This window comes from Vipera berus, assembly GCF_964194415.1.
Source record: "Vipera berus genome assembly, chromosome: 2".
NCBI classification, from domain to species: Eukaryota; Metazoa; Chordata; class Lepidosauria; order Squamata; family Viperidae; genus Vipera; species Vipera berus.
The window spans coordinates 202,043,326-202,061,465 of NC_138203.1; the positions used below are offsets into that span (position 1 = coordinate 202,043,326).

At 36.4% G+C, this 18,140-nt stretch overlaps 1 protein-coding gene across 1 annotated transcript in view; it reads left to right on the top strand.

The window, feature by feature from the left end:
* Window positions 1-1,705: 1,705 nt before the first annotated feature.
* Window positions 1,706-18,140, top strand: part of PCBD2 (pterin-4 alpha-carbinolamine dehydratase 2) — a 40,647-nt gene continuing 24,212 nt past the window's right edge. Inside the window, exons 1-2 of the mRNA XM_081321470.1 lie at window positions 1,706-1,877; window positions 9,069-9,200. Coding sequence (XP_081177596.1) covers window positions 1,764-1,877; window positions 9,069-9,200 — 246 coding nt within the window. The 5' untranslated portion in view covers window positions 1,706-1,763. The remainder of the gene's footprint in view (window positions 1,878-9,068; window positions 9,201-18,140) is intronic.

Sequence of the window (18,140 nt, forward strand, 5' to 3'; positions counted from 1 at the left end):
TGTAGAAATTCTCACAAACCTGAAAAAAAATGTAGAATGAAAATAATAGATTTAAATGTTAATTGGATTTAGAAACAATCTATCCTCAGCTTTAATGAGGTACATTTTTTGAAAATTCAATGCCATTTGATAAATATATAAATTACTGACTTTTTCACATTTGCGATTTTGATTAAAATGGTTAGAATTAAGAAAACATTTAACAGGTCCTAATCTTCATATCATTTATACTGGAAACTGAGACATAGTTTACTGTTTTAAAAGGACATAAAACAATGTTACAATAGATTGGAAAGAGGAGATATAATTTCATGCATGGTAGTGTGATATTTAAATTAAGTATGGGTGTAAATATATGTATAATTTCATGGGCACCACCTCTTTAGTGGTATTTTGTTTTTGTTTTGTGTTTGTGTTTGTAAGAATTTGAAACAAATTAAAAGTACAATCTTTAACATGGATAGTGATGGCATTATTGGCTACATTAAATAGAGCTGGATCTTTACAGCTGTTATAATAAAGCCATTCATGGTAGAGTATTTCAACTTTTAAAAGCTTCATTGGAAAGCTAGCATAAGAGAACAATATAATATACCACAAATGTGCATGACACAGAAAACAGAATCAAAAGTGGATCAAGATCTGGAAGAGAGAATACAGACATACCCTACTGTCCTTTTGCATTGATGACTGAAGTGCTGTTTACTCACAGCTGACTATTTTTGTACACAGACTACAGATCATGAGCTGCTTGTTAAAGTGATTACTGTCTCCTTACACTCCTCCAGGGAAAGTCTGTGAAGATTCTCAGACGTCCAGGTCATAGTTATCCCAAGGGTGCTTTTAAGTACTTTCTTATTTTACTTTGAAGACTTTCCCTTCTCATCCAAGAAGCTTTTTCAGAGCTGAAAAACAAAGTCCAGTTACCTCGTGAAAAAGCACCTTTGGGATCCTTCGGAGAATACTGTTTTTCTTAATTCAGCAGCATTTAGTACAAACAGAGCAGAGAGTACCGTAACTAGATAAATCACACTCTCCTTGCTTCGGACAATACTACTCATCCTTTTGTACGGTAGAAAAGAAAAGATTGATTTCTTTCCTTGCGAGTTCACTAAAATTTTAAAAATTTTAAATTTTAGAATGTGTTTTTGTTTAGGGCTATTCGATTTAATTCTATTTTAATTTTTATACATTATGTGTTATTTATAGTTTTAATTGCCCTGTACACTGCCCCGAGTCCCTTCGGAGAGGGGCGGAATATAAATATAAATAAATAATAGATAGATAGATAGATAGATAGATAGATAGATAGATAGATAGATAGATGATAGATAGATAGATAGATAGATAGATAGATAGATAGATAGATAGATAGATAGATAGATAGATAGATAGATAGCAAGCCACCTGTAGCTGCTGCCGCCTGGGGTGACAAATGGCTGGGGAAGGCGCCAACTCTGATCCCTCACCCCAATTAGTGTAAGAACTTTTCACTCTCTACTGAGAATACCCAACCCATTTCGGGCATCCGGGAAAGGCTCAAGCCAAGCTCTTTCCCTCGGGGAGAACCAGGGATCGCCACGTCTTCGGAGCCCAGCCTGAGAAGATCGACTTGCGCCTGCTATCCAAAGGGCTGCGCAGGTCGGGGAGCGCTGGCGCGACATCACGGCGAGAGGCTCCCCCTGGCGGCCGCCAAGACTTTGGGGCGGCCGCGGCGCAGGCGCAGGCGCTCGCTGGAGGGGGCGGAGATGCCCGCCTGAGCCATGCTGAACCCCCGCGGGCCAGGATCGGGGCGGCTGCTGCTGCTGCTGCGAGGGGGCCTGGTGGCTGTGGGAGGCCGGGGCTGCGGTGGCGGCCGGAGCAACTTCTCAGCTATGGTGAGCGGCTGAGCAGCAAAGGAGCGATCCTCCTCGGAACGATTTGACAGATGGGGGCGGCGGGAGGGTCAGCGTAAAATGTGGCCCGGTGACCTTTATTCATATTGGTTTGCTTTCTTTGCAGCTCTTCAACTGCGGTTTTAAACGTTTACAAGGACAGTTTAGGGAAAGCTGACTTGGAAATCCGGGTTTGAGCCTCTCGGCTCTTTTTTTGCGCGGGAGAAGCTCAAAGGGAATGTTAAATGTTCCTAGCACGTGTAATTCGAAGATCCAAATTTGCAATTGGCGTCTTCTCTTTTTCGTCCTGACTTAACGATCTTCCTTACAGGAAGCTCTTTGCATTAAACCTGGATCTGGCTGGGATTGCTTCGGATTCGGGGCAAGAGGATCCTATATCTAAATACAGGAAGTAGGTGGCTCAATTGCCCTTCTTACCAGCTTAATTCTTAGATCGGCTTTCAGGTTCTGCTCATATGCCTCCTGATGAAACGATTCAGAGTCGTTGGGGAGCGAGCAGAGTACAAATTTAATAAATAGCACTAATAATTTAGGTTCACCAGTTAACTATAAATAGGCAGGACAAAAATACTACCTTCACAAAGTCTTTTTGTGCTGTTGTATGGCTCTCAATATTTCTCTGCTTAGTAAATGATTGATCTTGCAACAGCTTTCATAAGGATAATCAGTGTTGCAGCAAAAGATATTGGAGCATCTTAAATGAACACACTTATTATGAATGTTTTTGTGGAAAATAGTCCAGAGAAAATTACGATTTTAAAATAACTTTTAAATGCCAGATTGGTTCTTTTCTCCTTATGGATTTTGTACATTGGTTAATGAAGGCTTGTACTAAACAGCAGACTAGTGCTACAGGTACATTACTACCTGTATCTGTGGCTTCTCATCTGTAATGGACAATTTTCCTATAATCAAGTAACTACCAATTGCTTTTCTTATTATGGCATATTAGGCATAACAGCAGGTTAGGCAAGTATAAATCTGTTCTACTTTGGAAAACTAATGAGATTTTTTTTAACATAGTGATCTAGTGCTTGTTTATACAAAATGAAATCCCACTCAGAACTAATTCCCAAGTAAGCATCTGTGGCTACGACACAATTTGCAACCTAGTAAGTGCTAAAATACCCCGAACATATTTCAGAATAAAATTATTTAAAAGTAACCTTTATACATTATATTCATTCTTATGAATCACGTCTTCAAGAGTTTGCCTGTTAATGGATGGAGCCTTCTCACATATGGCATATAATTTGCTTATTCATCTAAAATATTATTTGGGTAATATAATGTAATCAAGATAGATTTTTTTGTTCATTTAGTATATTGTTCCTTGTCTGTTACACACACACACACGCACATACACACTCTTTATGCAATTGCTTCATCAGACATCCTGAGAGGAAGATTGTGCATCAAATAATATGCTCACAGCTCCAGTTTTTGGAACAGCTGAATAGAAATGGTGAAGTTGTGATATGACACTGTTTGCGTATTAATGGCCCAATAGTTACTTTAAGTAACCTTGAATTCAGGAACAGATTGCAAGCCTGTGTGTATTCATCTGGCAAACAAGCAGTGTGTTAGTTTTGAAATTCAAGAATGAAGTTCAGGCATGCATTGAACAGCAAACATTGAAGTAATGACAATGTAGGAAGCTATTAATAATAGTACATAATAGCTAACGTACAAAACCAAGAATCTCTAATACATTTTCTTAGATATATTCTCAGTGTGTGGGTCTAAAGCTTGCAATTGGTGGTTTTTAACTGAAGACTCATGGGTTATTTGATCTGTTGATCTGAGTTACATACTGATATTTCAAACTTAAAAACTTGATTTTGCTATATATCATATACCAGATTATTCTTAAAAAGGAAATACTGCTTTCTTATTTCACATTTTGAAAAATATATTTTAATAATTTCTAAAAATATATAGGAGAAAGCTTTCAGATAAGCATAGACCCAAAATAGTTTGACATAGTTTTCCAGGAAAGAACTGCTAAAGAGGAAATGGAAATTGTACAACATTACAAAGGAATGGTGAGTGGACATTGAAATGTCAACAGTTAACAAAAAGCCATATATGACCCATGATCTATGATTGCATCCTACCACATAACTGGTTAAAGGTGGTAAGTAAATAAAAGTAGACATTTGAAGTCATGTAAGAAAAATAAAATATCTCCCTGGGCCAATCGATTCTATCTCCATTATCAGTTACTCATGTAGAATTAGTAGTTAATATTAAATGGGATGCAGACAATACAGTATGTCTGGAAAAATTAAAAAGAGATAATGGCCATATCTTGCTTTCCAAATTCTCTACATTCTTAACAATTTATTATCATTATTTTGTCTGAAAGTGATAATGTGTAATATTTATTTGCAGAAAAAATACATGGACCACAGATAGTCCTCTACTTACGATTGGTTGCTTAGCGAACATTTGGAATTATTGCAGACACCCCACTCACACCCCACACCCCACAAAAAAGCTGGTTAGAATCTGATCCTGAAGTTATGGTTGCTGCAGAATCCCCTTATGACTGACTGCTTATCTCCCTCTACCCACTGGGTCCCTACAGGCCTTGGGTCTGCTTCCACCCACCTGCCTACCTGGGCTCCACTTCGTTCTCACTTTTTTGAGAACTCTGGAGTTAGAGTTAGGGAAAGGGGACAAGCCACAAAACACCTTGTTTTGCTTCCCTAATGAGGCTTCACAGCATTCCATAGTGTTGCAAAATGCTGCAGAGCTCATGTTAGGGAATATTCCGGAATCAGATGCCATTTTCCTAGTGGCCACATTTCAGTGTGGCTGCCTCCAGGATTGTGCCATCCAGCTCAGGAAGGAGCGGTCTGTCCACTTTTCTTAACCCAACCTTGAGCTCCAGAGGTCTTAAAGAGAGAAGATGGATGTGGGGCCTATTGGATGAGAAGTTGGCGGAAGCGCTGCAGGGACCCAGAGGGGCAGGAAATGGAGCATGGGGTGCCTCAAGGTGTTAGAGGCTTTGAAACACCCTGGGGTAGGGTCTGGACTAGCTACCCAGGTTCTCTGAGGCACCCCATGCTCTGCTTAACAACCTGCATGTTTGTTTAACAACTAAGAATGGGGGTGTCATAAATGAGGTGATCATGTGGGTACTTAACACTTGTCATGATATCTGGCTGCAGGCTCTATTACAGTTGTGAGTCGAGGACTAGCTATATGTTAAAATTAATCAAAAAGACCCCTATGTGCAATAGAAGTACTTTGCTCCTTCATAGGCATTATTTTCTTAAATCGTAGTATTTCAGCAGTATCCATTGTTAACAGTATTTATGTTATATACTAATTATTAAAATAGAAATGATTCATTAGCCATTTTTAGACTTTAAGTGTTGATTATTACTGTATTGTTCATCTTTTAATATGCAATTAATTTGTTTAATAATAAAGTATTACTACTGTTTTTATCATGTATTTTATTCTATAATATTTTAATTATGTAAAGCTAATTGAATGTTTTAACTTTGCAAATATAATATGAAGAAGCTTTTCTATTGGATCTTGGTAACTCAGAAAAATATATTTTTTTAAATTGATTCATGCTGAATTCCCATCCATCAGTAAATAATAATTGCAAATATAAATGAGGGATATCGACATTATATAATTAGTAAAAGTATTATTGATTATTAGTACTATAAATATCTTTTCAGTAAGGCTAAATAAAGAATTTACTTGATATATAATTATGTTAACTGCAGCTTTCTTTATACTATTTACATGATTATTCCTAATTTTTGTCTATATAATTATGTCATATTTATATTTAAGATCTCTATTATTTCTTATTTAGAATGTTTAAATTCTATCTCACTGAATAAGTACTTACATGTGAAATATAGTGGCACCTAGTGGACAAAATACTCTGTATAACAAATGTAATTATTCAAATTAATAGGATTGATGTTTCAAAAATTGTCCACTTTACATACATATCTGAAGTTTCAATTGAATTTCAGGGATTTATAATATTTAATCTGATTTATTTGAAATGTTTGTTTGAATGCCAGATTGTCTTGAAGAAGTGCTGTTAGTTTTTTCCTTTGAGGAAATTGGTTGATAGGAAGTTTATTTATTGTTTAGTGTTTATAAACTGTAGAAATAGAAAGTAGTGAATTATGTAAAATGAAATGTTAAAAACAAATCAGTATACATATTAAATCAAACTTTGAAGCAAGACTACTCCAGATATCCTTCTTAAATCATTTTTAAATTCATGGTTGAATTTAAATCTAGTTTATCATTTTATTTTTAACTACATTAAATAACCTAATCCATTTTTCAAAATGTTTAGATTGATTTCAAAAGCCAGTTCAGAATAAAAGATTCTTCTGTAATATAGGAACTTAGATTTGTTTTTTTTCTTGGTTTCTAATATAGTTTTATTTACTTCCCCTCAGAAGTAAACTCTAGCAGGCCCACTCTCCCTGCGAATTGCAGACTATGAGTTCTGCCACTCCATAATTCCATCCCATGTGCAAAACATCCCTGAAGATATTCATGTCTGTTTATAATCATTTTTTTTATCCTGACAAGGATACTTATTATTCTTTTTGCCAATAAATTATTCTTTGCAGATGGTTTTTGCCAAGGATGTAGAAAGAATGCTTTCAAGTTTCCAGCTACCCAGTAGCTGAGAAAAAAATGGCAGCTCAACTGCCTATATTTTTCTTTCAAATTTTATATGTTGGCAACATTCATGGTTTTCACATTGAGAGAACAACATCTGCTGTTTTAGCACTAGGCTTCTGGAGAACAGAAAATCTACGATTATATAGAAATGTGCAGGGGCATTATATTGGAATGCCATCTAAAAAACACAAATTTTGTTCATCATTCTAACTGCGATAAATGTGTCTTGTGGATCTTCCAGTAATAAGGATTTGGATAAGTGTATGGGATTGTGATCATCACTGTTCTTGTTAATGAAGAATATACACTGCCTGACTGATACAGTAAATATTACATATTAAAAGATTTGAAGGGAGTGTTAAGAGAGTGCTTGGACCAGTTTTGTGGAATTCTTAAGACTGTTGAAAACAATCTTGGCAGTTTATATTGTTGATTGCATCTGGCTAAAAAAAAGTTTAAATTTGTAGGTATCTCCAAACTTGATTAGCAGAAAAGTGAGAAATAAAGCAGGGTGATGGGCAGTCTGTCCAATCAGAAAATAGATGCCTATAGATAGCTTTGTGGGTTCACCTACAATGGTTGCTAGAGAAGGGACAGAGAAAACTTAATTTTAAAAACACACCAAGGAAACATATTATTTTAGATTTTACTCTGTATTACTATGCATTTGGAGAGTTACAGTCAGCAGGTGGTGTTAAGCTGCAGAGATTGGATATTCCAGAATGTGATAAACTGCCAAGAGAGAAATATTTGTAAATCTGTGTCTAACATGCAGATGATGTAAAAACCATCCATATAGATGAAACAGTCAGCCAGATTTTAAAAGTCTCTGCTTACCTAAAATATAATATGAAGGCATGTGTTTGTCAGAGCAGAATATGCTGCATTATGTGTAAGATTGTTTTCTTATTTTAAAAATAACTTTCATTTTTGTCCCACGGGAGCCATAGCAAAATAACCTGAACCAAGAAATCACCTCACCAGACAGTGTTCTCTTTTTAACTTTTTACAAACCTATTCTTCCTTTCTAATAATTCATTTTTTTGTTCTTTTCCCAGAATTATCTCTCTTAAGCTTTAGTAATTCAGAGTCCTTTGGGAGATCTCCTTCTTTAGGGAGGTTTCCCTCAAAAAAATTAGTTTTTCAAATTTCAAAGGTGTCTGAGAATATGCCTTTTAGTTTTACATGGATGTTGCTGTTTGTTTATATAAGGGCAGGCATTTTCTCTGCATTTGACTTTATATTGTTAATTGCTTATATTTCAGTATTACAATGACATGAGAATAAAGGGACAGCCTAGATACTGCTAAATTTCATCCATTGTTTCTCAGTTAAATCAATGTCTAAGCATATTTGCCAAGTAATAGTACAGTAATAATTTTGCTTCTTAGACATTCATTGAGCATCCTGAAATAGCTGAGAATTCCGTCAGCTGAGCTTTTTTTTTAATTCATGCTTAATTAAGGAAAAGAGTTTAACAAACATAGTATAAGTAGTATTTAGGGCCTCTGCAAAAGTAATGCTTTAGTCCCTCTTTGTTTTTCTTTGCTGATCCAGAAAATGTACCTTTTAAAATAAGATTTTCAAAATAAAATTATTGGACGTAATTAGATTAGCATTACTTTAAATTTAACATTGTTTATATTATTCTCCCCAGAGTTATGGATAGTGAGATGGGCAGCATATAAATTTAATAATTAAATTAGGAGAAGGAGCTATGTTTTTTAATTATGGTTAAAAGATCCGAGAGATGAAACCTTATAAAAGAATAGTATGTTTAGCATTGTACTGAAATGAAGTAGCTTTTATCAATGAAAATGTGGGTAATAATATTATTATATCCTTAATGTGTCCCAGGAACTCTATTGTTGGTCCACCAAATGGATTAAAAGATCTTGAAATTAATTTCCAGTGTTAAGCATATATAAAAATAAAACTATATTTGAGTGATTAAAAGTCACTATTAGTAAAACTGAAGACATTTTTATTTGTTATTCGGTGTTCAGATTTCAGTGGGAGACGAGCATGCTTCCCTTCTGTTGGAAGTAATGTAAAAGTATTTTCATTTCTAGTGGATTATGTTTGCTAATTATACAACAGCATCTGCTCCCATCTCCTCTGTTCTAGGACAGTGCAAACTTACCACGTGCCCCATTTACTCAAATGCAAATATCAATTATGTTTGTTTTCTATCTAAGATGCTGCCTAAGAGGTGTTAGTTTGGATGCTACTTCATATTCTAAATATAATTTATTTTATTTTATTATTTTATTTTATTAAATTTATATACCGCCCTTTCCCGAAGGACTCAGGGCGGTTTACAGGGCATTCTGCGGGAGCAGAATCAACCTGTACAATTCTATTTGTGAAGACACAACCAGTAATATTTGCAAATATTTAATGCAATGTGGTCTCTTTTGTGTAATAATCATCTATATGGTTAACTTGTATTTATGATGCTTCCCGCCCCCCCTTTCTTTGCCATCATAGTCTTCACAATCTAGCTGGTTGAGCACGGAAGAAAGAAACCAAGCTTTGTATGATCTTAAAGCTGCTGGCTGGTCTGAACTCACTGAAAGAGATGCTATATTCAGAGAATTCATATTCAAAACTTTTAATCAGGTAAATACCATTAATAATATTCTTGATTTAAAGGAAATACATTTGTCTTGATTCTCCTTTGTACTTGAAAAAACCATATGCTACCAGACTCTGTTATTTAGAGTTTTACAACTTGATGATGATGATGATTTTTCTTTAAAAATATGAAAAGTGATACATTTTTTTAAAGTATGGTAAAATTTTGTACTGAATAAGACCCAACCTATTTATATTTGACTGGAACTTTAAAGTCTAATTGCTATAATTGTTCTTCAGAAATTAAACTGTATTTTTTCAAATGTTGAAAATGTCAAAAGTTTACAATCTTGTGGGGCTCCATTACTAGCTGTCTGGGTCCACATGTGGCTTGTGGGCTGTGGGTTGGACATGTCTGATTTAGAGCTGGTTAATTTGGTTTAAAATGCTAATGAGGAGTCTTTAAATTGACAAGTTAGTGGATTGCAGTACTTCTAATCTTCATTTAAAAACTGAATAATATTAATTAATGGTATTTAAAACCGGAACTGGAGAGACTTATATTCACACCTAAATTCAAGAATGTATAGATATTTTTTATTTGGGAAGCTGGAATACTTTTATGTTTTAATTTTGTGCATATGCACAAAATGATCATATTTACTTACTCTAATGTTCTCTTTCATGATATGTCTAAAGGCTCATTTAGTTCAGACATGAGTCTTCTCTGTTAATTCATGCTTGTTCTACTTCAGGGGTCCCCAACACCCAGTCTGTGGACCAGTACTGGGCCGCAGCATGCCAGCAACCGGTCCGCACAAACAAGGAAAGCCCCATCCACAGGATTCAGGCAGCACACAAAAACACGCCCCCTCTGGTCCATGGAAAAAACTCTCTCCATGTAACCGGTCCCTGGTGCCCAAAAGGTTGGGGACCTCTGTTCTACTTGACCATATCATTGTACCTTTAGAAAAAACAGCATTGAGTAGGCACTGTTATAGGTAAATAGAATTTTCTGGTAAATTCTAAGAATATTAATTTTCATTTTTAGCTGTGATCCTTAAAACAGCCTATCTGCTAAGTCAGATTTGTACTGTCCATTACTGTATATTACATATGAATGGAATTTGAAATTGAGAGCATCTGGTTTCTCCTATCATGTCAGGCATGAATGATACTAAGAATGGCTTGCTGAAGAAACCATAGTGATTTGGTTTATACACAAATTACCCTGTATCTTGCATTAGCTTGACATGTGGGTATATTCAGAAATAATTTGCCTAAAGCTATCTAGTGAGCTTATGATATAGGCTACATAACCATCTGTTCCGAACCAGGATGATGTCAATATGATAAAACGTGTTATGAGCTCCCCCTTTTGTACTTGAATTGCAGGATCACTTGCATGTGCAGAAGGGATGGAGTGTGCACTGCAACATCTTAACACATCCTGTCACCTTCTCAAATTTCCCCCTACCATGAGTGCCTGTGGAAAGCAAGATTTAGGGACTTCCTGATTCATTTACTTACCATGTTAGCACAATGCAAAGAGGTCTGTGTTTACTGACATTATAGATGAAAATATATCAATAAAAAAACTAGTTCTATTTTTGTAGAATTCATTGTTCTCAAGTAATTAATTTAAATAACACCAGTAAATTCATGAAGAATTAGTCTGTCAGTGGCTACTAGTTCTGATATCTGTTTGCTACTTCTGGAATCAGTGGACCATGTGTTAAATACCACCTGCCAGGAAAGTAGTAAAAAAAAAAGGATATCATTTTTTCATCAACTTTTGGTGAACTTTTGGAAAACATCTGATTGACCCTTATTGTTGGATCAGAAGAATTTGGCCTAATCCCTAATAGGAAAGGTGACTGGTAGAAAACTGAAAATATAATTTTGTTTTGTTTCTTAGATGGAAAAATGGAAGCAAATTGTTCTTATGGGTTAGCATTTTAAAAAGCCTTTTTCTTCAGAAAGGAAAAAAAGACAGGGAAATAGTTGTTAAGGGGAAAATAAAATATATCATGTTCCTTTGTTCATGTAATGTAGCTCTGCATTGGCAATTATGTAATATGAATATAAGTTGAGGGCACTGTCTGTTAGCGACCTTTTAAGTCCATATTTTATAAAACATGCTTGTCAACATTACAGTAAAATTTGGTAGTGCAGCATTCATTAATCCTACTCTGAGATGAGAAATTAAATAGGGAGTTGAAATGCTAGTGTATTATATACAGGTAGTCCTTGACCTAAGACTAATTGAGTCCCAAATTTCCATTGCTAAGCAAGACAGTTGTTAAGTGAATTTTGCCTCATTTTTATGAACTTTCTTGCCACAGTTGTTAAGTGAATTGCTGCAGTTGTAAACTTAGTAACACGGTTGTTAAGTGAATCTAGTTTTCTGATTGACATTGCTTGTCAGAAGGTTGCATAAGGTGATCACATGACCTTGGGATACTGCTACCGTCGTAAATAAACACCGATTGCCAGGCTTCCAAATTTTGATCACACGACCACAGGAGTGCTGCAAAAGTCGTAAGTTAAAAATGGTCATAAGTCCCTATTTTTGTTCCATTGTAACTTTAAATAATCATGAAACCACTGGTTTTAGGTCAAGGACTTAAATATTGATATAATTCTCTGGTCCTGAGAGGTATCCAGGGGCGCCATTGTGGCATCGTATGTGGAATCTCACATAGAAATCAAAAGTTTTCTAAGTCTTTTTCTAAACTTGGAAAGATGTGTATTTCTAAATGTTTAGAGATAAGGCTATTCTTTTACTATTTATATATTTATATTTATATCCTCCAGGTCACTCCTGTTTATTTTGAACCTAAGCCTATCTTTTGAAAATAACTTCATTACTTAACGGAATATCCTCTCAAAAAGAATTCCCTTTAGAATAATACATTTGACTGGAGGTAATTTTTCCCCTTTTTTTCCCTATTTTGCATTTCTTTTTACTTTTGAACTTGTTATACTTTTATTTTATTAAAACGTAGAAGGTAATCGTAGAGCTGGAAGACTCTTCTAATCCAACCACCTGCTCAAGGCAGGAGACCTGTTGAAAAATCCTAATATGAACAATAATAAAAATAATAATAATTCTACACTCAAAGTTGTATTCACAAATCTAAGAGAGACCCTAGCCAACCAATTCTGAAAAATAGGAAAACCAAAAAGAAAGCACCACTCCCGCCCCCAATTCAGACTTCAGCAAGAACAACATTGAATATGGGGCCTGTCACTCACTCACTGTGATAATATTCTTCTGGCTTTTTTAGGTGGAATTATAAAGTGTATGGTTGAAAGGTCAAAGACACGATATTCCTTATTTTTGTGTGCTCGTAGGAAGTTTCCTTCTTTCTGCTGTATGATCAGCTGGGTTTCCTGTTTATGTTGGCCAAATGGCAATAAAAGAGACAAGGATATTTAGAAAGGAGCTCACGTTGAAGAATTACAGGACTGGCTGGAGCACTTGAAAGCTGTTTACAAAACTACTATGTTTATTAAATAAAGACTTCAAGTTAAATACTTGACTTAGCTTTCTGTGTAACTTTTCAAGCTCTGATATCTAAAAGTGAGAAAGTAAACTCTACATGGGTATCAGGACTGCATCTAATATTTAAAACTGGGACATCTTTTCAAGGTTGCTAACTTGACTTTTAAAATGCTTCATTGTGTTACATATGTGTATATGTGTACTGTATATTCAGGGCAGTCTTGGCTCCTGACAACTGGCTTCATAAGCCTGTTCAGTTTTCTTGCAACATTTTCAGAAGTGGCTTTTCACTGTCTTCTTCCTAGGGCTGGGAGAGGAAAATAGAACAAAATAATACCTATGCAGAATTCTGCTTAAGTGAATAGGAATTTCTGGAAGGGGTACAGTTTTTTTTTAAAGATTGTTGGCTTCATCTGCAGTTATTTAAAAATCTTGAAATGGTAGTCAATGTTCTATGATACTTATTCATGACATGATATAAAACATGTACTACATATAGTGCCTTGGTACCAAATCATATATTTTTACGGATTGAAATTTCATAGCTATTAAATTCATAAGTCCAAAATAAATCTAAAATACACAAGTTTCTCTGCGTATGTGCATTCATTAACTTAATATCCTATTTAGGTTATTCTGTCACAAGATATTTAATTATCTATTAGATAATTTTCTCCTATATGGGACTCTCCTGATTTTTATAAGCAGGGGTCTTTATATTTATATATATAAGGGACACGGTGGCTCAGTGGGTTAGGACGCTGAGCTTGTCGATCAGATGGTCGGCAGTTTGGCAGGTCGAATCCCGAGTGCCGCGTAACAGAGTGAGCGCCTGTTACTCAGTCCAGCTTCTGCCAACCTAGCAGTTTGAAAGCATGTAAAAATGCAAATAGAAAAATAGGGACCACTATGGTGGGAAGGTAACAGCATTCCGTGCGCCTTTGGTGTCTAGTCATGCCGGCCACATGACCACGGAGACGTCCTCGGACAAGCGCTGGCTCTTCAGCTTTGAAACGGAGATGAGCACCGGCCCCTAGAGTTGGAAACGACTAGCACGCATGTGCGGGGGAACCTTTACCATATATATATATATATGGTATATATATGGTATATATATGGTATATATATATATATATATATATGTGTGTGTGTGTGTGTGTGTGTGTGTATGTATGTATGTATGTATGTATGTATGTTAAATGTTTGTTAAGCATTCAGAATATACTTGCTTAGTCCCAGACACGGGACAAATCTTATTTCCTGTTTCAGCTTAGCCCAAGGCCATCTACAGGCAGTAGCCACAGCAGTGGCAGCTCATATTTGTGTAAATTTTTTGGCTTGCTAACAAAGAATAAAGGTGTCCCATTATTCTTTGTTAGCAAGCCAAAATATTTACACACACACACATTATATATATATATATATATATATATATATATATATATATATATATATATATATATATATATATATATATATATATATATATATATATATATATATATATATATATATATATATATATATATATATATATATATATATATATATATATATATATATATATATATATATATATATATATATATATATATATATATAGTGTGTATGTACACACACACACATTCATCTTTTTTTTTGGAAAACAAATTCTTACTTCACATAGATGTGGAAAAGTGTCAGAATCATGCTGTCTAATATCGCAACTCAGCAATTGAAATTACTAACTACAGTAACATAGAGTAAATAATGTAAGAAAATCATAGATATCCTCTAGATTAACAATGACAAGTAATGCCTAATGATTCATAACAACATCACACTCCTCTAATTACCAGAAACAATATCCCTGCAAATTACACCTACTAAAGTGGTAATAACCAACACAACTTTGCTGAATACCTTTCTCACCCTAGGAGAGGAGTTGTTCCAAAGAGAAGCCATAATAGAGAATAAGGTAAAGGTTCCCCTGCACATGCGTGCTAGTCGTTTCCGACTCTAGGGGCCGGTGCTCATCTCCGTTTCAAAGCCGAAGAGCCAGCGTTGTCCGAGGACGTCTCTGTGGTCATGTGGCCGGCATGACTAGACACCAAAGGCACACAGAATGCTGTTACCTTCCCACCGTAGTGTCCCTATTTTTCTACTTGCATTTTTACGTGCTTTCGAACTGCTAGGTGGCAAAAGCTGGAACGAGTAACAGGCGCTCACTCTGTTACCTGGCACTCGGGATTCGACCTGCCAAACTGCCGACCATCTGATCGACAAGCTCAGCGTCCTAATCCACTGAGCCACTGCGTCCCTTATAATGGAGAATACTTGTTTCCAAAAGCCCAGTTGGGTTACAACATGTCCTCTTTGCTGGATTATATTAGGTGAGCAGTTTCTACTTGGAGTAGACAGTCTCAAATATATCCATGTTCCACGCCATGAAGGTCTTTATAAGTAATAATCAGAACTTCATGTTTCGCTCAGAGGCCACCACTGCAACGCTTGCAGTAGAAATATTATATGATGTTAATGGCTCATTATCTGATGAGCCACTTCAGTTTGCAACTTCCAAGTATTTTAAGAACACCCTCGGTGGAGTAAGATAGAATAGTCTAGTCGTGAGGTGACAAATACATGAGTGACTCTTGATAGTGACATCTGGGCCAGGCAATATTGCAACTAGCAGGGCAGCCAAAACTAGTGAAGTCTTTCTTGCCTGCAGCTTGAACCTGCAATTCCTGCAGGAATTGTAAACCCAGAAACACCTTCAGGCATATGCAGAAGGAGTGCATCACATCCAGAACAGAATAGAATAACAGAGCTGTAAGTCCCAAAGGTGTATTTTTGGACCTGGATGACTGAGAATCTTCATAGACAACAAAGTTGGAAGGGATCTTGGAGGTCTTCTAGTCAAACCTCCTGTTTAAGCTGGAGACCCTATACCCAAAGGTGCTTTTCCAAAAGGCAATTGGACTTTCTTTGAAATCATGTTGCTTCTCGATCCAAGAAGCTTCTTTAGTTCTCAAGATGAAAAGCCAAATGTTTTGAAAGGAAAAAAAAACTAAGAAAGTCCAGTTGCGTTTTTGAAAAGCTCCTTTGGGACAGCCATGATCTGGATAACTGAGAATCTCCATAGACAGAGACCCTATACCAGGGGTAGGCAACCTTGGCTCTTTTATGACTCGTGGACTTCAACTCCTAGAATTCCTGAGCCAGCATGGCTGCCTCAGGAATCCTGGGAGTTGAAGTCCACAAGTCATAAAAGAGCCAAGGTTGCCTACCACTTCCCTGTACCATTTCAGACAAATGATTGGCCAATCTCTTCTTAAAAACATCTGGTGTTGGAGCACCCACAACTTCTGAAGGCAAGCTGTTCCGCTGATTAATTGTTCTAACTGTCAGGAAATTTCTCCTTAGTTCTAGGTTGGTTCTCTCCTCTATTGGTTTCCATCCATTGCTTCTTGTCTTGCCGTCTGGTGCTCTGAAAAACAAGTTGACCCCCTCTTCTTTGTGGCAGTCTCTTAGATAATTGGAATACTGCTATTGTGTCACCCCTTGTCATTCTTAGTTCTAACCAAATATAAATTATCTTGGAATTAGATGACTCTTAAATCAGGAGCCAATCTGCCTTACTGGGGTGAAGCCTGAATTAATTTCTTCCTAAATTTCCAGGTACTGAGATGAGATTTCTGCCTCATCTCCTACTTGACCTGGGGTGGAGATAAACTACTCCTGCATAGCATCCGCATACAGATGATGCCTCAGCATGTGCTGACAGATGACCTCTCCCAGCAGCTTCATGTAAATGGAGGGAAAAGAAGGAGTTCTATAGCACCCTGCACTGAACTATCCAGGGCTCAGTCTCCTCCCCACTCCCTCGTTGCCACTGTTTGGAAGTGCCTGCTGTGGAAGAAATAGAACAATGGCAGAACAGTGTTCTCTAATCCTAACCTTGCAGGTGGTCCACCATTGGAAGCTGTGCAGAGAGTCAGCAGGAGCAAAAGGATTGCATTCTCCCTATCCAAGTGTGTCATTTATCTATGGGATTATCTAAGGGAACACCTGCCGGCATCAACTTCCCATCATCCCGTGCGCTCCCACAGGGAGGGCCTTCTTAGGGTACCGCCGGTCAAGGAATGCCGGCGGGTTATCCCCAGGGGAAGGGCGTTCTCTGTGGGCACGCCGGCCCTTTGGAACCATCTTCCCACGGAGCTTAGGACTGCCCCCGACCTTCGCTCATTTCGCAGGGATTTGAAAACTTGGCTTTTTGAGCTGTCTGGCCCATACTGAGGGGTTTTAATTATTTATTAATGGGGTTTTAGTTTAAATTCAGGGACTTAATTTAATTTTAGTTTTAATCGATTTTAACTTTGTATGTATGTATTTTTAATTTTTCCCTGTAAACCGCCCTGAGTCCTACGGGAATAGGGTGGTATACAAGTTTAAATAATAAATAAATAAATAAAAAATAAATTTAGATAAACAACCAGCATGATTTCTATTCTATACCTGGGTTGGAATCCTGACTGGAAAAGGAGACTGTGTGGATTCTTTCTTCACCAATAAATGATAATTGAGAAAAATTTCATGCAGGAGGCAATTGATTTAGGAAAATCTGTTTGAAATGTACAGCAAGATTCTAAGGTAGCGGTTCCCAACCTTTTCTATACCCCGCACCCCCTAGAACCCTTCTGATATATTCTCGCACCCCTTACAAAAGTTCGAAATAACGGCAACAAATTATACATACCCAGTATAATTTTGAAAACCCAAGTTTTCGCACCCCCTGGAGTATCGTCTCGCAGCCCTGCTTGGGAACCCTTGTTCTAAGGCATGCCAAGCAGAGATTATTTCTACATGATACCACTCCACTAAAACATATAAAAATGAGGGGAAAGCTGCAAATTAAGATTCATAATGTACAACTTTAATGTGACTCAAATATATCAATTTATATTCTTCCTGAAGAAATTGCTGTCTTGTACAATTGTGTCATAAGCTTTATTTTGTTTAAAATTATGATCCACTTTGGAAAGGCTACTTAATAACCTGTCCTTGAAGTCATGACTGCTGATCCCCCATGGTCACATGATCATATTTTGAGCACTTGGCAACTGGCTCACATTTATGAGCAATTGCAGCATCTCACAATCATATGACTATGATTTGTGATAATTTTTCCCAGTTTCAAGCAAAAAAAAATCCATTTGGAAGAGTAGATTTGGTTGATGACTACGTGATTTGATTTATAATTGCAGTGACTCACTTTAAGACTGTTGTAAATACGCTTGAATTTGATCATGTGATGTCTTGACCTACAATTGCAACAACTTATGGCCAAAATTCTGGGCTCCATTGTGGTTGTAAGTTGAGAATGTTTAAACTATCTGTTTTTATATGATATACTGTACCTCTGAATTCTTTAAAGTTAGCATTACAAGTTGATTTCCTTCTTATGGCTGAAACATGAATAAGCAATACATCTATTT